Source organism: Magallana gigas, chromosome 2, assembly GCF_963853765.1.
Source record: "Magallana gigas chromosome 2, xbMagGiga1.1, whole genome shotgun sequence".
In the NCBI taxonomy this organism is placed as follows: Eukaryota; Metazoa; Mollusca; class Bivalvia; order Ostreida; family Ostreidae; genus Magallana; species Magallana gigas.
Window position 1 is genome coordinate 49,187,813 of NC_088854.1, and position 20,379 is coordinate 49,208,191.

The following is a 20,379-nucleotide window of genomic DNA, read 5'->3' on the forward strand; positions in this document are numbered from 1 at the left end:
TATCGGTGTTTCTGATTGGCTAATTTCTCTGATAAAATATGAAATATTTATCATAATTAAACACCATGCATCTTAAGTGTTACTATCATTTGCAATAAAATTAGAGCTTTTATATTGGAAATTAGAAAATGATTCAATATGAGTTGGTTTTTAAGATGAAAACTTAAATTTAATGCATTTCGTTTGGTTCAGTGAGAATTCGATAACCCTAAAAGTAAACCAATGAGAACGCCCGTACGTTATCCCTGTTGGATGTTTATCGTAAACAAAAAAGATGGCGGAAAACTTGACATGTGAAACCATATGGTGAACAGAAAGAGGTCTGTAGATCAATCTACATGTCTTTATCAGTCAAAGTGACTGGAGAAAACTCATTTTATGCATGATGCAAGTTGCTGAATTTTTCTTAAGCTCTGTCGATATTTTATCGAACACCTATTTAAATGTGTTGGTCACTTCAAAAATTATTAATTGAACAGCTGAAATCAGGGACTTTAATTAGTATATACGTCCCTGCCGAAATGAATGTAAGCATGTGATATAATGTATATTTATGTTAAGGGACGAATATACTGACGTCCATGGTATGTTAAATTCGAACCTTTTCTTTAGTCAGAATTTGATTTTTTAGGTCTAATGATTCACATCATAATCTCTTGATTCTTTGGTGCGTTTTAATTAAAATTATTTCTATTGTAACGAGATGGAAAAAATTATTACGGATCAGACCGGTATTAAAACCCAGCCACCCTGAATCTCTAGTCAGGTGGGAATCAAGTCAAGTCATACCCAACCCGATTCGCCCCCAAACCAACTCGTACTCAAATGGTCAGGTCGTACCCAAAAATATGTGGTTCACTCGAACCCAAATATTTGAGTACGACTTCACTAGTCAACTCGTACTCACGGGGAAAAATATATTTATACTAAGAAAATAAAATACAATAGTTTTCATTCATATGTTATATTTTTTATTTATGTTTTATTTAACTTTAAATTAACTTTGCCTGTTGCCTAATCCATTTGATTACTAAAAAAAAATATGTTTTAATTATAAAACAATATCTAATATAGTAATTTACTAACCATTAATTTTCTTGCAGGAAACACACCTCTCTCGAACCATGTTGATCTTCTCATTGATTGATCGGTTGAACGGAATCACATAAAGCAATTAATTTTGATTTTAATTTTTAAAATTTTAATTTTAATTGATGATAGTTGACCTGCTCAGAATCATTCTTTGATCCGTCCGCATTTAAGTACAGAACTATTATATAGTATACTAGATTTTTATAACAGATTCTTTTATATTTGTTATACAATTCGCATATTAATGTTGTCGATAATATACAAAACATAACAACATACGAATAAAAGCCATTCATTTTATTTTCTTATAATAAATATTAATCTGCCCGTATTCAAATACACTGATATCTAGGGATGTTTGTATATTATATATATAAATCTGTTAAATAAAACATAAATAAAAAACATAACATATGAATTAAAACTATTGTATTTTATTTTCTTATTATAAATATATTTTTTCCCCGTGGGTACGATGTTGACTAGTGAAGTCGTACTCAAATATTTGGGTACGAGTGAACCACATAGTTTTAAGTATGACCTGACCATTTGAGTACGAGTTGGTTTGGGTGCGAGTCGGGTTGGGTACGACTTGACTGTAATTTGTCAGGTGCTCTACCAACTGAGCTATATGACGCCGTCATTTGAACCTGTCTGACCATCACATTTATGATCACATTCTTCTCCCCTTAAATGATCTTCACCCTTGAAGATCAACCCAGGCTCTTCCCCTGGCAGGAGTTAACCTGTCTGACAGTGCCATGGGATGGCACTGCACCAAATGTAATGGGATGGGAGAAATAATGACACATGGGATTTGAACCCAGGCCTATATTATATGTGTAGAAGTTTAAGCTATATAGACCATGGATATCGGCCTGGGTAGCTCAGTGGTAGAGCTCCTAACTAAGTTACAGGGGTCCCGGGTTAGATTCCCAACCCAGCAATATGTTATGCTCATTCCTTCTTTCCTATTACATTTGGTGCCGTAACCTTCCCCTGGAACTGACAGGTTAACTCCTGCCAGGGAAAGAACCAGGGTTGATCTTCGAGGCCGAAGTCTATTTAAGGAGGGAGGAATGTAGTAGTTAGGGCTATATGGACCTTGGATATCGGCCTGGGTAGCTCAGTGGTAGAGCTCCTGACTAGAGTTACAGGGATCCTGGGTTCAATTCCCAGTCCAGCCATATATTTTCAATATTCCTCCTTTCCTATTAGATTGTGTTGGGCCTTATGGGTCGAAGACTATATAAGGAGGGAAGAATGTAGTAGTTGGGGCTATATGGGCCGTGGATATCGGCCTGGGTAGCTCAGTGGTAGAGCTCCTGACTAGAGTTGCAGGGGTCATGGGTTTGATTCCCGGTCCAGTCATATATTATTATCATTGTATTTATATGCTCATTCATCCTTTCTTACTACATATGATTCCCAACTGGGATATTCATTTAAAACCATTTTAACAAGAGCTTGGACTTTGGGCAGTACGTGATAAACTCCGATTTGATGAAGGCGGGGTCTATTCATGGTTAACTTTCCTGCAATTTGCTAATATATATGCATACATTAAACACAATCACACTCGCCCGACTTCATCCAGGGATGTATATTTCGCTGAAACGTCAGTTTCATACGGCAGAGCAATGGTTTAATTTAAAGTCTATGAATAAAAATGAGGTTCTCTTAGAAAGGAGGTCAATTTTTGACAGCTTGTTTTGATGAGCAAACCAGATAGTAAAATCCCACCAAAAGTCCAAGCTCTTGTTAAAACGGTTCTAATATCGCAGCACTTATGTAGTTTAGTACATGTAATCTTATCAAAAATGCATAAAATAACCATTATCAAATTAACTGGGTATGGTTAAATTTGATCTTACTGATTATTTTTTTAGCCTTGACTTAAGGGTGTATAGCCCTCAGCAACTAGTCATATAACCATGGCAGAGAGCTCTCTTGAGAAACGGCCAATAACAGCCTCATTCCAGACAGCTGAGGAACGCCATGACCTGTGCAACAAAAAGCTATCTTTCCTGGGAAGATTCCCAAAGAGATATGTCGTCGGAATCATGGCCTTTTTTGGCTTCTGTAAGCAATTTTTGAGAAGCCCAATTATCATGCAATGTATAATGTTGATATACAGATTCGTGTATAATGATGAAAATTTAGTACATGTCTAACAAAGCATTATTTATAGGTTATAATTTATAAGTTATTTTATGAAGTTTATTTATTAAATGTATATGCAAGTTTTTGGTACATCTACAAAGTAGATAATTTCTTGTTGGAAATATATTTATAAATGAATTTAAATTATGTTACATGTATTGTGATTATTATTAAAGTTCATTGACTGTGTTTTTCAGGTAATATTTATGCTTTAAGAGCAAATCTGAGCATAGCCATTGTGGCTATGGTTGCAAAGTACAATGTCACAAATGAGTCAAGTACGGTAAGTAAGCAATTCTAATGTATTTCTGAAGTTGTTATATGTTGAAATATTAAATGCAACATATTTTTTAAAAGATGAAATAATAACATGAGAATGCAAAATACATTCATGTAAGTGTTTTTTTGTTGTTTGAATGCCAAAATTAAGGAAACCAATAATACATGAATGAAATATTGGGATATAAAAATCCTTTCTTTATAAATCAATTTATTTTAAGATTATTATGCCCCACGCAATGAAGTTGCAAGGAGTATAATGTTTTTTACCTGTCTGAGAGTCAGTTTGTCAGTCCTGTTTCTTTGTAAGCACAACTCCTCTTTAACCGCTGTAAGGAGTTTGTTGAAACTTTAAAGGTATATATAGGACACTATGATTAGATACACATGTTACAAGGAAATTCTGATTCCATCAACGTTATTTTTCTGAAAATTTGGCCCTCTTGAATTAAGAATTTTGTGGTTGAGAAAGGAAAAGATGTGCATATTTGCAGCAAGTTTTCATCTGATAATATTTTGCAAGTTATGTTCTTTATCAAATCATTTTGTGTATTTGATGGGTACCCTGCGAGTCATTATGTGTAGAATTGTCAAGTAATGGGGGAGTTTGTGGTATGTAAGCTTGCTCACTTTTTTCTTTAATGCTTACATTGTCTGGAATATATCTGTTTGTAAACTTTTTACATTTTGACAGTTTCAGCATCTTCCCTATAGAAACAATGGGCCAATTTCAAACAAAGTTGACTTAACATTCTTAGTTAAAGGAGGATTGCATTTCTCAAATGATTCTCTTCCTATACCTTTCAAAGTGAATTTAAGATATAATAATTATATTTATATTTAGGAGAAAAAAAGGCAATTATTAATAGCAAAACAGTGCAAATAGAACATATAGTTAATTTTTTAAATCTTCAACTCTAGAACCAATATGTTGTATGTTGTGTAGAAGGAATGTCATGTACCGGTAATATCTGCTACCCCTGGAACAACATTGAGAGTACAAAGTTCTGCATTTTAAAGATAACAGAAATTACTTAAAATGCTGCAACTCAGGATATTACAGTAGATTCCTAATTAAACGCGAGAAATTAATTTTCGCATAAAATCGCAAGAAGTGACTCTCGCAAATTTTTAAATCACACTTTTATTTTTCAGACAGTTTTGAACTATAAGAAATTATAAAAAAAATTGTTGATCACAATTTTATATTCTCGCGATTTGATACAAAACTGCGGAATGAAGTACTCGTGTAAAATAGGGAATTTACATTATCATGCAAACATGATCCTGTAATAGTGTTGTATCATAATATATTGTTAATCAAATACAGATAACCAAGGAAAAGGCCCTTTGAAAAGAATTGTTTCTATATAATGGTATTTTAATGATGATGATAATTTACAGCTCAATGTTTCTTTTCAGCTGATTGAACCAGGATTTGACTGGAGTCCTAAACAGCAGGGCCTCATTCTAGGGGCTTTCTTCTATGGATACATCTTCACTCAGTTACCAGGAGGTAAATTATGAAATCTTTGTTATTAAGTTTAGCTTAATTGAGTAATAAAATGTGTTCATTTTATTTTTGTTGGTTTAACACTACAACAGTCTGTAGTTCTATAAATCCTATTATACTGTAAACATTAAATAAGTAGAATTTAGAATTGTGATTCATATAAAGTGGAGAATTATCAGCTAGTTTATTATAAACATTTCTAACTTTCAAACTTCTATGTAATGTATAATTTGTTTTAATAATTGTTTACTGCATTTAACTATAAAATTCAGAAGCTTTAAAAATAGCTCATAATCAGCAGATGTATAAAGTTTGAATTTAAGATAGGGTGGATACTTAATTCAGTTTTTGCCATATTTCAATAGGTTTCCTTGCCAACCGGTTTGGAGGGAAGTTTCTCTTTGGTGGTGGGATATTTATAACTGCAGTCTTGACTATCCTCACCCCATTCTGTGCTCAGCCCAACATAACTTTGTTAGTAGTTGTGAGAGTTCTGGAGGGGCTGTGTGAGGTATATTACCTTTGTTTCTGCATGCATATACCTATATAGAAAAAGTCCAATATATATAAGTGCCTTACTTTTGACATTTCACTTTAATGACACATTCATTGAAATCGTTTTGTCTCTTTCACTGCATTGAGGCAAATATTGATTAACATCAATTAATTATTAACTCATTTTCAACCAAAAAATCTATTCTGCGTGGTTGCCGTCACGAAATACTATATTCCAAAATAAACTCTCAGATATCAGAGATGAACACAGCTATGATCAATATATCATATCATAAAAGAATGAATCCTTTAATGGGCCAAATTAAACCCACCACATTTGCCTAAAAATGAAATGAAAGATATATTTAAAGTTTTGCCTCATTTTTGCCTAGTTTCTTAATCATGATTTTTCAATTCCATACAGTTCGATTAACGAGACAGGAGTATGTTGGGGAAGGTTTACCAAATATTGACAACAATGATAGATAAATGTAATTAAAGTGGTGTACCTTTTTCACAGTTTGTTATATGTGTGCAAATTATTTCTGTTTTCCATCCACCTTTTGAACAAAGTTAATGGGATTTGTGCTAGGATAGATCTCCTATGGTTAGATTGAAAAAGTTAAGAGAAATGTAACCAAACATGTATATTAACAGTTTGATTTCTGATAAAAGAAAAACATAGTACATGTATTTTAAAGCCCATTAAAATGAGAACATGATACATGTATCTATTATATTATGAGAAAAAATTTACATATCACAACTATATGGCTTGTTTCCGACTTCAGGGAGTGACCTATCCCTCCATTCATGCCATATGGGCCAAATGGGCACCACCTTTGGAGAAAACCAGACTGGCTGCATTTGCTTTTTCAGGTTTGAATGATAATTTCTATATGTTTATCCTGTTGTGTTATAAGCTGGTAATATAATACAGTTAATAAGTGATACAATATAGTGGCAAATGTATTACATGTATAATAAATTTGGACTTTCTCATATGTTGTAATGAATGAAACAAGCTAGTAGTTCATAGTAAAGGACTATATATGATATGGGCCTAAAATGGCCCCCTAAAATGAACATCATCATTTTACTGTAATTCTTTGATTTTTAGAACAGATATATATGTGATGTGATTACATAATATTCATTTTGATTCAAGTGCCCACAATTTAGAAATATTAAATCGTAAAGACAACCTTTTCCCGCCATTTTTGCATTTTTAGCATAAAACAGCTTGTTTTCAAGCAGTTTTTCTTTCAGAAAACATAGAGCGCATGCTTGAACAAACCAAATATTTTAATCCGAGATGTATCTAGCCAAGACTAATAAGTGACAAGAAAATTAATCTTGTTCAAGCATGCGCTCTATGTTTCCCCTTCGTAAAAAGATAAGGAAAATGTCAATTTTTGACCGATTTTGATTGAATTCTAAAAATAGCGTCACTTCTGACGTCATATACTGCCAGTGAGTGCAAATAGATCAAATGAATATATAAAAAATATATCTTATATCAACTCTTCTAAGAAATAAGTTAACTTTTTGTTGTACCCGAAACACTTAAAAAATGGCGAATTATGGGGGCCAAATTTAACTCATATCATATATAGTTCTTTGTCCATTTTGCTTTCAACAAGCTGCTGTGTTAAATTGCAGTGAAGTCTTGATGTGATTTACCCATCTCAAAAAGTTTAATCCTGTAGAACTTAATTTCATGGCTGTAAACATGGCACCATATTAAGATTCATTTGATAATTAAAAAACTGAACCAAAAACTATGTTTTTGGATTTGCTTAGGCTACTTTGAATGTGTATAGAAATGAAGTGATGATATGATCAGATAGCAAGAAATGAAGGGAATATTTTAGAGGACCTTGGTGTACATTAACATGTATTATGATAATCAGTAGCTGATTGATGTGTTCTCATAGCAAGTATTACTTATGTGCTAACCATTAGTTCTTAAGTTCTAGTATGATATAGATTACAATCTTTTTATGGAACTTTTATAGGTTCCTATATTGGGACAGTGCTATCGTTGCTGATATCTGGAGGTCTGTTTTCTGCAGGATACAAGTGGCCATCTATCTTCTATTTGTTTGGTAGGTAAATACAACAGGTAAAACATGACAGGATTATCATTTGAATGATAGTATATAAATAGTGCCTGTTTGGGAGGGTAACAGTTGAAATTGACACCCCGAGAAAACCATTGTCAACCGACGCGAAGCGGAGGTTGACAATGGTTTTTGAGGGGTGTCAATTTCAACTGTTATCCTCCCAAACAGGCACTATTTATTTTGTTATACTGAATGTCTTAATTTTAAAGAAAATTTTACTGCTTTTATATAGGAATAACGTGAATTCTACAGCGAACCGTACGCGCATAATTTTCGCGCATGTAACAATTTTTAATGTTACCCGTTGCTAAGTGCGTTGCTAACGCTGAGGGTAATAGAAAGGATTATGAACTGCGTCTTAACCAATCAGATTTCAGTATTTAACATGAAAGTATAACAAATATATTTGTTTTATTACTCACTATTTTTCATTTTTATTTTTCTGTTTTAAATACCTGTACATGTACTGTGGTTTCATTAATATTCAAGGGCATCAATTTTCATGGATAAAGCAAAAATAACAGTTTTAAGGATATTTAAATTCGTGGCCAATGACCCTAATAATCAATACAAAATGTTAATAAAAATTGCACTTCAATGAACATTTAATTTCGTGGATCAACCAAACAACAAAATCCACGAAAATTGGTATTCAACGAATATTGATGAAACCACAGCAGGCTTGGGGTAATGTTAAATGTAATGGTAATGCATTGCAATGCATTACATGTTTTCAAAGTAATGCTAGTAATGTGTAATGCCACAAAATTAGCATTACAAGTAATGGTAATGTCATGAATTACTTTCAAAAATCTAAAGTAATGCTGGCATTACATGGCATTACTTTGCATTACTATGCTTATTTATGCATGTTCACTTTAAAAAATGTGATGAATAAATGAATAGCTGAAATTGAATTTGATTAACTTTATTAAAAAGAAGAAAGAAATAATTCTTGAAATAAAAAATTTTAGTTAAAATAAAAATTAAAAATAAAATTTCATTTTTAGCTCACCTGAGCTGAAAGCTCAAGTGAGCTATTCTGATCACATTTTGTCTGTCGTCCGTCTGTCCGTCCGTCTGTCCGTAAACTTTTCACATTTTCAACATCTTCTCAAGAACTACTAGGCCAATTTCAACCAAACTTGGCACAAATCATCCTTAGGCAAAGGGGATTCAAAGTTGTGAAAATTAAGGGCCACACCCGTTTTCAAGGGGAGATAATTAGAAATTAATGAAAAATTTCGAGAAATTTTCAAAAATCTTCTTCTCAAGAACCAGAAAGTCAGGAAAGCTGAAACTTGTGTGGAAGCATCCTCAGGTAGTGTAGATTCAAAGTTGTGAAATTCACTACCCCCGGGGGTAGGATGGGGCCACAATGGTGGGTCGAAGTTTTACATAGGAATATATAGAGTAAATCTTTAAAAATCTTCTTCTCAGAAACTAATCAGCCAGGAAAGCTGAAACTTGTGTGGAAGCATCCTCAGGTAGTGTAGATTCAAAGTTGTGAAAATCATGACCCCCGGGGGTAGGGTGGGGCCACAATGGGGGGTCGAAGTTTACCATAGGAATATATAGAGTAAATCTTTAAAAATCTTCTTCTCAGAAACTAATCAGCCAGGAAAGCTGAAACTTGTGTGGAAGCATCCTCAGGTAGTGTAGATTCAAAGTTGTGAAAATCATGACCCCTGGGGGTAGGGTGGGGCCACAATGGGGGGTCGAAGTTTTACATAGGAATATATAGAGTAAATCTTTAAAAATCTTCTTCTCAGAAACTAATCAGCCAGGAAAGCTGAAACTTGTGTGGAAGCATCCTCAGGTGGTGTAGATTCAAAGTTGTGAAAATCATGATCCCTGGGGGTAGGGTGAGGCCACATTGGGGGGGGGGTGTTAAAATTTTACATAGGAATATATAGAGTAAATCTTTAAAAATCTTCTTCTCAGAAATTAATCAGCCAGGAAAGCTGAAACTTATGTGGAAGCATCCTCAGGTAGTGTAGATTCAAAGTTGTGAAAATCATGATCCCTGGGGGTAGGGTGGGGCACAATGGGGGGGGGGGGGGGTCGAAGTTTTACATAGGAATATATAGAGTAAATCTTTAAAAATCTTCTTCTCAGAAACTAATCAGCCAGGAAAGCTTAAACTTGTGGGAAGTATCCTCAGGTAGTGTAGATTCAAAGTTATGAAAATCATGACCCTTGGGGGTAGGGTGAGGCCACATAGGGGGGGGGGTGTTAAAGTTTTACATAGGAATATATATAGAGTAAATCTTTAAAAATCTTCTTCTCAGAAACTAATCAGCAAGATGATTCTTTATAATTGTTAAGACTTTGGCTCAAGGACAAGAAGGTTCAGAGTTTGATGTAGCTAAATATCCCATATATAAACAATTGTAAAGGATCTTTTTGAGAACTGCAATACTCAACATGTGATATGACTATAAAATTGAAGCAGGCAGCTATTTTTTCATTAGAATCTTTTTGTATTACTGTTTTGAGTTATTGCCCTTGATTTATTGATTCTTGATTATTTTAATTAATGCATCCACTGTTAACCAATTATTGTGATGATTATTTTTATACAATAATAAATATTCAATGTATATAAGTTGTTCTGCATAAGTAGTTTTGGGTTAGGCCTGATTAGTTTGTTTATTTTTGATTTCCAATTTACTATACTATGAATTATTTTAGGCCGGCACATATATAGGGACAGTGTATATTACTTTGCGATGAGTGACTGTTTGGGGTTAAACTTGAACAGGTTTGGAGAGATTGAGGGTGTGTACATCCCTGCTCTATCTAATCTTCGTGTTTTTCTAACCTACGATATAGAGTGTGCGGTCCTTCCTGCCCTGTATCGCATTAATACAAGTGAGCGGTCATACCTGCTTGTCTTGGTGGTGGTTGCGGCGGAGCACTAGTGTATGGTCATCCCTGCTGGTGTTCTGGCCTTTCTAGCGCAAGTGTGTGGTCATCCCTGCTTGCGTTATCTCTGCTTGCGTTAACGTTGGTACCTGTGAGTTGGGTAGGTGTGCGGTCATCCCTGCCTGCGTAACTTTGAGTCCCTATATATGTGCAGGAGCGCTGATTAAAGTCTGCTCTTGTAAATATTGGCAGCAATCAGGGCTATCCGAGTTCCAAGGGGGAAAAATGGATTTTATTTATACAGGATCTACATGTATTATTGTACATTGTCCAGATTGTTTGTATTATGACTCCATTAAGCTGACTTTATCATACCTATTGTTCCTCAGGTGAGCGATGTGGCCCATGGGCCTCTTGTTTAATTGTTTATATTACTAGATATAACAACACAGTACTTTCATAACATTTTTGTTTTGTTTTTAAGAGTTTTAAATCATTTAAACAATTTACTCCAATTAGTTTGCACTTCAATAAAGATGTGTCAACAACACACTATGCCCCCAGGATAACCTAAGTATCAAAACAATCTATTGTTATAAGAAGTGCTAAACACCCCAATCCCCTTCCCTATGCCATGTCCCAATAGAATAGGGGACAGACATGCACTTTTAAGGGCAAAATGAATGCACTGTCCACTGCAAATCAAAATCACTTCCAATATTATAACACATTTGAAAATAATTTTTCTCTCTCTCTCTCTCTCTCTGTTGTACATGTATATTAAGTACATTAGTTTTGACTGACAGAAAATACAAGATTCATGCATTTTTTCTATCTTTTCACTTTATTTATCCTAAGATAAAGATTGTCAAACAATCTTTCAGTCCCAGCTTCCACTGCACCTGTATAACGTTTATTTAGTATAGCTGGGAAGATTTTCAAACTAATAGGATGCAGTTAAAAGATGAAACCTTTGAAACTTTGATCATAAAGTGCAACAGCAATCTTTTGTCTTAAAGTGTCCTCAGCATAAAGGAATTCGATTAAAATATATTAAGAAATATAACTGTGAAAAACCCTCTGTCTATAAATAAATACAATTACGGTAAGTGTCCAAAATTATAAAGATTTGTGTTATCTGGGGAAATATCTCTATTTAGCTTTTTAATAACTGCAACATTATTCCATAAATTGTTTCTATTATGCACGAATTCAGTGTCTCTATATCATATCTGACATTGTATCATGCCAAATGTCTTTTTACTTATGTAATATGTTGTTCACAATGCCACAAGATTATTATATATTGAGCAAATAAAGAATGACTCTTGTATGTACAGTCATTGAATTTGAACCTGATACTGAACATGAACCTGTAGATATGTTAAAGAGTGTTTTATATTTGAAACATTTGCAAAAACTCTTTATTAGCTTTACTTCTTTAAAACAAAGTAATGGTAATGGTAATGCATTACTTTACTCATGTAATGGTAATGTAATGCATTACTTCAAGAAAATCAAGTAATGGTAATGGTAATTTAATGCCCAAATTCATGAAGTAATGGTAATGCAATGCATTACTTTACAATGTAATTCGCCCCAAGCCTGAACCACAGTATTACCTGTGATGTTATTTAGTCAGACTGATCACATTTGTGAGTTATTTACCTTAGCTTTATGGTAATGAAAACCATTGACAGCATTGAATTTCCATTGCATTCCATCTTTTGGTTTTATATGGATCATGATATAAAATTTAAGGTCTAATATTTTGAACTAATATACCAACTCCAAACTTTGCATCGCTGACATAATTTCTGTTTTGGTATTTTGAATTTCTGGAAATATTTTTCTAATTGAATTCTCTTTGCAATGATTTATTTTAGTTAAACTCCTTCCTTGAATAATTTTGAATACTAATTGTAAGTCTACTCAATGTTTCAAGGCGTTAAATAATGATTTCCGGAGATAAAAGAATAATTAAAGAATCAAGCCTTCTACTAACTCTTTGTTTTACAGGTAGCTTTGGCATACTGTGGTTTGTATGCTGGTGTTTTATGATAGCAGAGAGTCCTGCAAAACATTCCACCATTACAGACACAGAACTAGACTACATCCAGTCCAGTATAGGTTACACAGAGGAACAGACAGAGGTAATATTGTGTACACAACGTCAGACTAAGTCAAAGACAGGTATATTGCTTAACTTGATTTGTTGCATACACAGAACTACAAATCTCTTTGACATATCCAGTGTATATGAGTTATCAGTGTTCGAAATATCTAAGTTCAACTGTAGACCTAGTAAATGTCAATAATTGATATATGAGAAATGAAAAAATAATTCTGACTTCTTGATAACTATGGGCAATGTTTTTGGCACTAAAGATTATACTGAGGAATGAACTATTACTTAAGGTCAAGATCTAGTAAATGAAAGGTGCCTACAAGTTCATGAAATTCAAGATATAAATTCTTTCAATGATGCTTCATAACAATATCTTTGTTTGATAGGGTGTACCGGGGCTTAAATTTTTGATAAACACAATCAAAAATCATGTTTAAAAAAAACCACTTTCTATGAAATATGAAGGATAAAAGTAACAAATCTCGGAGTTTTATCCTTTTTTGACTAATGAAATATATCTAGTTTGCCTACAGTCTCTCCAAAAACAGCATTAAAGAAGTTTTTGACCTCCTCTTTAAAAGGATGTCAAATTGAATATAGGTACCAGGATTACTTTTCCCGTGATTAAATATAGAATGTCAAAATATTGTTGTATTTTCTACAAAATTCCTTTAAAGCCATAAAATACGGGAAAAGATTCATCAAATCAATTATGACGTCATAATGGTTCTAGCACCAAAAAGACACTCTGGAATCATTTAGCCTACTAGATCTTGATTAACTAGAATTAAGTTAAGGAATTCATAAGTAGTTCTTTTCATCTAATTTATTTTTCAAAACACATTTAATCTTTTTTTTATTTTCAAACAGAATTTACTCCCACCATGGTTGGATATATTAAGATCTCCAGCTCTGTGGGCCATTGTTGCTGCCCATTTTGCTGAAAACTGGGGATTCTACACCTGGTTAACTGAGCTACCAAGTTTCATGAAATATGCTTTGAATTTTGACTTGCAAAATGTAAGTACCGGTACATGTATTATGGAGTGAAAGCAAGTTAATATGATTTATTTTAGCAAAACCTTAAGGAATCGTTGCTCAAAGTCTTACTAAGACTGCATAAAAAGTATAATCATGTAGTATGTTATTTGAAATTTTATGAAAGATAATTGTTGGATGGTGTTAGTTTTATACCAAGTCCTTTTGTTATGTGTAGGCGGGATACTTGGCTGCCCTGCCATACTTTGTGATGGGCTTAGTAGTGATGAACTGTGGGTTACTGGCAGACTACCTCTTGGCTCGCTTTGAGATGTCAGTAGTCGCAGTCAGGAAAATCTTCACATGTGGAGGTAAGTGAGCTTGTATCTTCAGTGAAAAAGGAGATTACAGTCATACAAATTTTGTTATATACTTAATGGTTGTGTTCTTAAATATTCTATGGTGGTCCATCTCTACTCCATAATTATATATTTTAATATCATCTACTTGCATTAAAATTGTTTTGCCATTGGCTTTAACTTGTATTTATTTACTGTGTGTCAAGGTTGTTGATATTGCATGCAGACATATATTTACCAATTCTCTCATTCCATGATATTGCAGCTTTCCTGAGTCAGATGGTGTTTATGGTTGCCGCCGGCTATGTGATGACCCCAGTGGCAGCCATTGTCTGCCTCACTATCGCGGTGGGTCTGGGAGGCTTTGCTTGGGGAGGGTTCAGTGTCAATCATCTAGATATAGCTCCACAGGTAACAGCATGTTATCATCATTCATTGTTAAACTTGAATTGTTAAACGAAGTTTTATAACATACCTCAAAATGTATTCGTAAAATTGTTGATTTTCAGTATGCTAGTATCTTAATGGGAATCTCTAATACCTTTGCTACTATTCCTGGAATTGTTAGTCCAGCATTAACTGGTGTGATAGTCAGTAACCAGGTAAGTTATATCTATTTGTCATATATTTTTAGTCTTTTTTACTTATTATCATCATGGGAACCCAAAGGTTTTCTTTCTGTTACACTGCTTTCAACAGTGTAACGGATAGAAAACCTGTGGGTTACGACGATGACTTATTATATAGCAATGTCATATAAATAAAAAAATTATCAACTGCTGTAGATGTTATTCCATCATAGTAAGAGCAATGCATGTTGATACTGTCTGCAACATGTATCTGTTGCTCAGTACTACATGCGCATAATATGTAATGATTATTGTTATTGAGTTCATTGCACTATTTCCATTTACAGTAAAACCCGCTTATAACGAAGTCCCAGGGATGGGCAATTTAACTTCGTTATAAGCGTAATTCGCTATATCCGTCAAGTTTACAACATGAAATAGAGACTTGGGGAATGAAATTGACTTCGCTGTACGCGTCAATTCATTATAAGCGTGTTTGCTATAACTGTGTTTTACTATACCTTCTTCCTTAACTATTTGTAATTTCCCTTCCCTGTACAGGAGATTGAAATATGGTTTAGGTTTATTGTGATATTACTACTTGTAATTCCCTTAACTGTTACTCCTCAGTTTTCCTCTCAGTATCTTGGACATGTCGGGTTTCCTCATATAGTGTAAATAACTTGATTTATGCATTTCTGGAAGAATTTTAAGCTTTTTGAATGTGGAGGAAGACAAAGAGTTACACTTTGATACCAGTGTGAATTTAAATTATCTCAACACTTTATATGGGGAAATAGACAGAAATTGCAATTAGTTAAGGGGCACGGAAGTATACACATCTCACAAACTGGAGTTAATTGCAAATAAATCTCCATGGTTAAGTCAGCTTTTACCAAAAAATCCTTGACTCAAACTAAAAGGTACAAAGAGTTAGAGGGTAAAATGAGGCTAACACTGGTGCTGATGACAAGAGGATATACCTGAATTTATCGTAATAAACCTGGATTCAAAACTTATTGTGTACTCAACATTTGGTTATATGAACATATGATTATGAAATATTTATAAAAAAAGGAATATTCTTTGGGTACCAACAATCAGAAACCTTTCCAAGACAATGTGTCATGCTTATTAATCTTGTAAATCCAATGACATCCCTTTGGATGGGATATAACTTGACAAGACTATATTTCTCTCCCTTTGGCCCAATAAGGATCATACTTTACTCACTGATTATCTTTGATCAAAGAATATAAACTGACATTTAACAAATTGTCTAGGTCCATGATCAAGGTCAAGCAGATATCTGAGTAAAAACCCAGTTTAACGAGGCCGAGTACAGAACGAGTACGCACGCTTTCGCGCAGCGTTTCATTTGTATTGTGACGTCATCTTTTTGCTTTGTTGACGCCATGGCGTGATAGTTTCAACTGCAGATATTCAGCGAAATTTGTTGAAAATAGCTCGTTTGATGTGTAAAATTGATATTATATTGTGGAATAAACATAAATGTCTCGAAGTATAAGCTATATTTGGGCTCGGGTCGAAAACGTGAAGAGGGTTCAGCAAGCCTAACCCTCTGTCACGTTTTCTTAACCCGCCTAAATATCGCTTAATTCATTTATTTCAAGACATTAACCATGTATTTTTATATTAATTACCCTTAATATGTGATGTTATATATTTATTTATTACTTAAATATGTCTTAATGTTTTAATAATACAATAAAGATCACCATTTCCGCCATTATCTGACAAACTAGGAAATTGGGCGTACAAAAACTAACTTTGATAAGACCCCTAGAACAAACCAGGAGGTAAAAGATTTTTTTTATTTGACAATTTGATGCCTTTTAGCAATAACTTTAATATGTAGAACAGAAAAAGAAATCCCTAGGGCAGAAGTTTAAAAAATGTGCAAATTTGGTACTTTTCAAGCAAAATCTCATAGGGTCCTATGTTAAAAATTAACAAACTTTGAGATGATCCCTTAAACAAACGGTGTGGTAAATGTCTTATTTTTTTTATCTTAAAATAATAATTATATCAGTAGAATTTCTTGTAAAAAATTTCATTCAAAAATCTAGGGCAGAAAAAATTAGACCCGGCCTCGTTAATACAAAAGGTTCTCTCCCCCTGGCTTAATCTTATGTGCATTGATCTTTATCAATGTTTCAAATTAGCAGTAAAGGTCAAAACAGAACTCTTTTGTAGAAATCCTTGTTCAGACAATATTTTCTCTCCCAGTTGCTCAGTCTGGATCACCCAATGTAGCTCAAACTTTATCTGATTTTGCCCATGTTCAGTGACCTTAAATCAAGTTTCTTTGTCAAAAGTCAAGGTCAATATCTGCAGAATTCTAGTTTATAGCATGTTTTCTATCCAGTTTTATCACCCTGGCCCATGTTTCACTCATTTTGTGTTAACTTGAAGAGAGTTCATTTTCTATGTTATGTCATATCTGTATGAATACCTAGTCCAGACTGTATAGCTCCCACCATTCCTACTTCACAAATAGAGTGTTTGTTGATTAAGGATGTGCAATGACTTTAAATGAACTTTGTAGTTCATTTCTTAAGGTCAAACCACTGTTTCTCATCAACAGATTTCTTCCTTATATTCTATACTAAAGAGTGCATTTTGAGATGGCCAACATCTCAGTGATGTCCTTGCTTAGGAAATTATTTTGTCTAAATGACCAAATATCTTCAGAAAATGAATTGTAAATTTTCTTTGTTACAGCATGATAAAGGTGAATGGCAGGTGGTATTTTACCTGGCTGCAGGGATCTACCTGGGGGGCTGTGTCATATATGGGCTGTTTGCCTCTGGTCACAGACAGTCATGGGCGGAGGTTCCCACTGGCTATATGTCCCAGGTAGATGAGAATACCAGAGATGATCTTTAAAGATGGAGGATATCCTCTGAACCAATGTAAATGGTGGATAAATGTTGTGAGTGGTATAGATGTATCTTTGTATTTTGTCTGCCTTAAGTGTGGTAGATCTCCAAGTTGACAATTTATAATGCAGGTTTTGCGTAAAAGAGCAATAATTGTTTTTTTTCCAGATTTTAACTGTATAATGTTATGATTTTTACCAAAAAAGAAGTTGCTTTAAAGTATGCCATTAAATTCTTGTTGTAAGGAGTATATAAGATAGAATGTATATTCTTAGTTTTAGAACACTTGTAATCACTCATTGTTCAATGGGAGCACTTCTTTAGCCACAATGTTTAATTTATATATTTTTATATGACTGTTTTAATTATTTTTTATTACAATTAGACTTACCTACTCATTGGAGTTCATGTATTTGGCATACATGACAATCACCAAGATAGAGTACTTAATATTCTTATTTATTCATCATTTGTCATCTTTTATAAGAGTCATAGAACTTGAACATGTGCAGATCAAGAAATTGTTAATGAGCTTGAACATGTGCAGATCCAGAAATTGTTAATGAGTGGTCTACAGGAGGATTTTATTTGTTAGGGAAGGTCCAAAGTCTATTTGACTATGTTATTAATTTGATAAATCTTAATTTATTAGGGGGTCTGGAACACCCTTCCCTTCTAGAACTCTAGAACTGCACATGGAAATAGTCAGAAATCCACAGACAGTCTGGCATTCACTTAATTACTATGGTATCATATTTCTACTGCTGACTGTAGAGTGAATAGAGTCATTCATGTTACCATATACATGTATATGTCATTGGGGAGATTTCCTGCATGAAAGTGTTGAAGGACTGGTTCCACTGCATGAGGTGCTCTTATTTTGTTCAATTGCCCATGTTTACCTGAATGTGAATTTAAAGTTGATGTTATGTTAATGAAATACAGAGTGAAACTTTTGAAAAGATTTGATAAACTAGTCAAATACATGCACATGTGTTAGCATTGAAAATAATTTTACATTTTTTTTTTACCAATGTGTTTGTTCTGAACATATCATTTTGTTTGTTAACTCACTAGTATACTTTTATTTGTTAACCTTGTCTTTCTGCATCAAACTCTTTTTGATGGCGTATATTATCATTTGTTTGTTTGTTAGAATATTATTTTGATATTGGAATAAGTTATTGCCATAAGGTACTGCATTTTTAAAAGATAGTCTCTCAGTTTTTCAAATGATGATAGTTTTTACTTTTATTTATTGAGAATGACTGTTTGGAACATACTGTGGTTTATAATTAATTATTATTTGTTGGTGCTGAAATTTAAGGCTTGCACATTTTTCTTTTGCCAAAGAACACGCAATTGCAGCAAACATATAGCAATATAATTATAGGCAAAGTGCTATTACTACTGTGTAACAGTACAATGTGTGTCATTTAGGTAAGGACTCCAGTTAATGTTTATACACGTGGTTCTTTATCTGCTTTAAACTTAAATGGTGCTGTACTACACCCAGAACATGGTACACTATCCACAGTAGTACAAATCGACATTTTGGTATATACAGATACACAGCTTTAAGAATATTGAGGGACAACATGTAGTTTAAATGATAATAGGGTCTGTGATTTGAGGAAAAATATCCATGTAAAAAATGTATACAACTTGTACAGACTGATGTATAATATTTTACCTCATTCCATTTTACCTATACATTTTAAAGTTTCATTCCAGTCCTGTTTTTTTCTTAGGAAATTGTACAAGCTAATGTTATCTTTGTATGTGTAACAGATATTGATAGTGTAACAGAATGAGGAAGGTACATCTAATGAAATTTATTCTGAGTTCTTTTACACCATTTGTTATTGAATTTTATTGATAAAATGTGTTTTCAGGTGGGACCAAAGTACATATTCTTCAGCATACAAAATATACCTGTATATTTATTTTTCGATTGCCTGTCACATTATAGAATGTGGAACAAATGAAATCCACAATATATAATCCCTAACAGTCATGATAACAAGATAAAAAAGATATATGAAATGTTGTAGAACATCAAATGTAGTGTTATTTGTGATATCACTTTCATTACATAGCCCATTATTAAGAAAATCAACTTTGGATACCGGGGGTATATATTCTTTAAAATGAGTGAAAATAATACCAGGTATTTGTCATGTATGGTATCAATGGACTGTAGTTTAAATCTAGCACATGATTTTATTTTACTAAAACGATCTTGTCTTGATATACAACAGACACTAAATATGTATTTTTATAAACCATGCAAAACGGATACAATTGTTTTAAGTCATTATGCAGGGTGTACACAGCTTTCTCAGATTGGAGAAATTGGTACATATTTTCCGTGGTTTGCAAAATATACATAGATCCATATTGTATTTTGCTGTCATATTTTTCTGTTTAATGTACTTATTATAGTTATTTATTTTCTCTATATATTGTGCTAAAACCAGATATTAAGATATCACTGTACATGTATAGTGATGAAATATCAAACGTGAAATGTGTTCCCAAGAACTGAAGTATTTATTTACAATTATACCTCTGTTTTTGTTATTTGTTGTCAGGATCTCAGTGTTGTAATGACTTTACTGTTGTTTTATATGTATGTCAAAAATAAAATAGATTAACTGTTTACAATCTGTTTGGAGAGAGAGAGAGAGAGAGAGAGAGAGAGAGAGAGAGAGATTTGTTTTGATAAGAACCTGAAGACAACATTCCTCATTCAATGGTATTTAGTGCACTTATAGTCACTGTGACAAAGGACTATGTTCGGTTTTATGCATTTTTTGCCCCCAAAATCAAAGTTTTAGAAAGAGCTTTAAAAATAAGGTAAAAGATAGTTAAAATCATATTGGAAATAATGGTGTAAAAGGTTA

General features: G+C 33.3%; 1 protein-coding gene across 4 annotated transcripts; it reads left to right on the forward strand.

The window, feature by feature from the left end:
• The first annotated feature begins 141 nt into the window (after window positions 1-141).
• On the forward strand, window positions 142-20,151 carry LOC117680350 (sialin-like). 4 transcript variants are annotated; one of them, XM_066076990.1, is made up of 14 exons: window positions 143-320; window positions 2,982-3,174; window positions 3,453-3,538; window positions 4,957-5,050; window positions 5,413-5,558; window positions 6,334-6,421; window positions 7,561-7,650; window positions 12,556-12,689; window positions 13,535-13,684; window positions 13,881-14,013; window positions 14,267-14,412; window positions 14,511-14,603; window positions 17,316-17,526; window positions 18,126-20,149. In XM_066076990.1, exons 2-13 carry the CDS (start codon window positions 3,027-3,029, stop codon window positions 17,478-17,480), a joined length of 1,473 nt encoding a protein of 490 aa, XP_065933062.1. In that variant the 5' UTR covers window positions 143-320; window positions 2,982-3,026; the 3' UTR covers window positions 17,481-17,526; window positions 18,126-20,149. The 4 variants fall into 4 exon arrangements, with proteins under 4 accessions (XP_065933063.1, XP_065933062.1, XP_065933064.1 ...); XM_066076992.1 differs by having other exon boundaries at window positions 19,265-20,142; XM_066076991.1 differs by having other exon boundaries at window positions 142-387; window positions 17,316-20,151.
• The last annotated feature ends 228 nt before the right edge of the window (window positions 20,152-20,379 follow it).

What these genes read in the sequence shown, in the direction of transcription:
- LOC117680350 (XM_066076991.1), top strand. Translation starts at nt 3,027, where the DNA reads ATGGCAGAGAGCTCTCTTGAGAAACGGCCAATAACAGCCTCATTCCAG. An exon ending in ATCTATCTTCTATTTGTTTG is followed by an intron (nt 7,651 to 12,555) that starts GTAGGTAAATAC and finishes TTTGTTTTACAG; the next exon opens with GTAGCTTTGGCATACTGTGG. An exon ending in GAAAATCTTCACATGTGGAG is followed by an intron (nt 14,014 to 14,266) that starts GTAAGTGAGCTT and finishes ATGATATTGCAG; the next exon opens with CTTTCCTGAGTCAGATGGTG.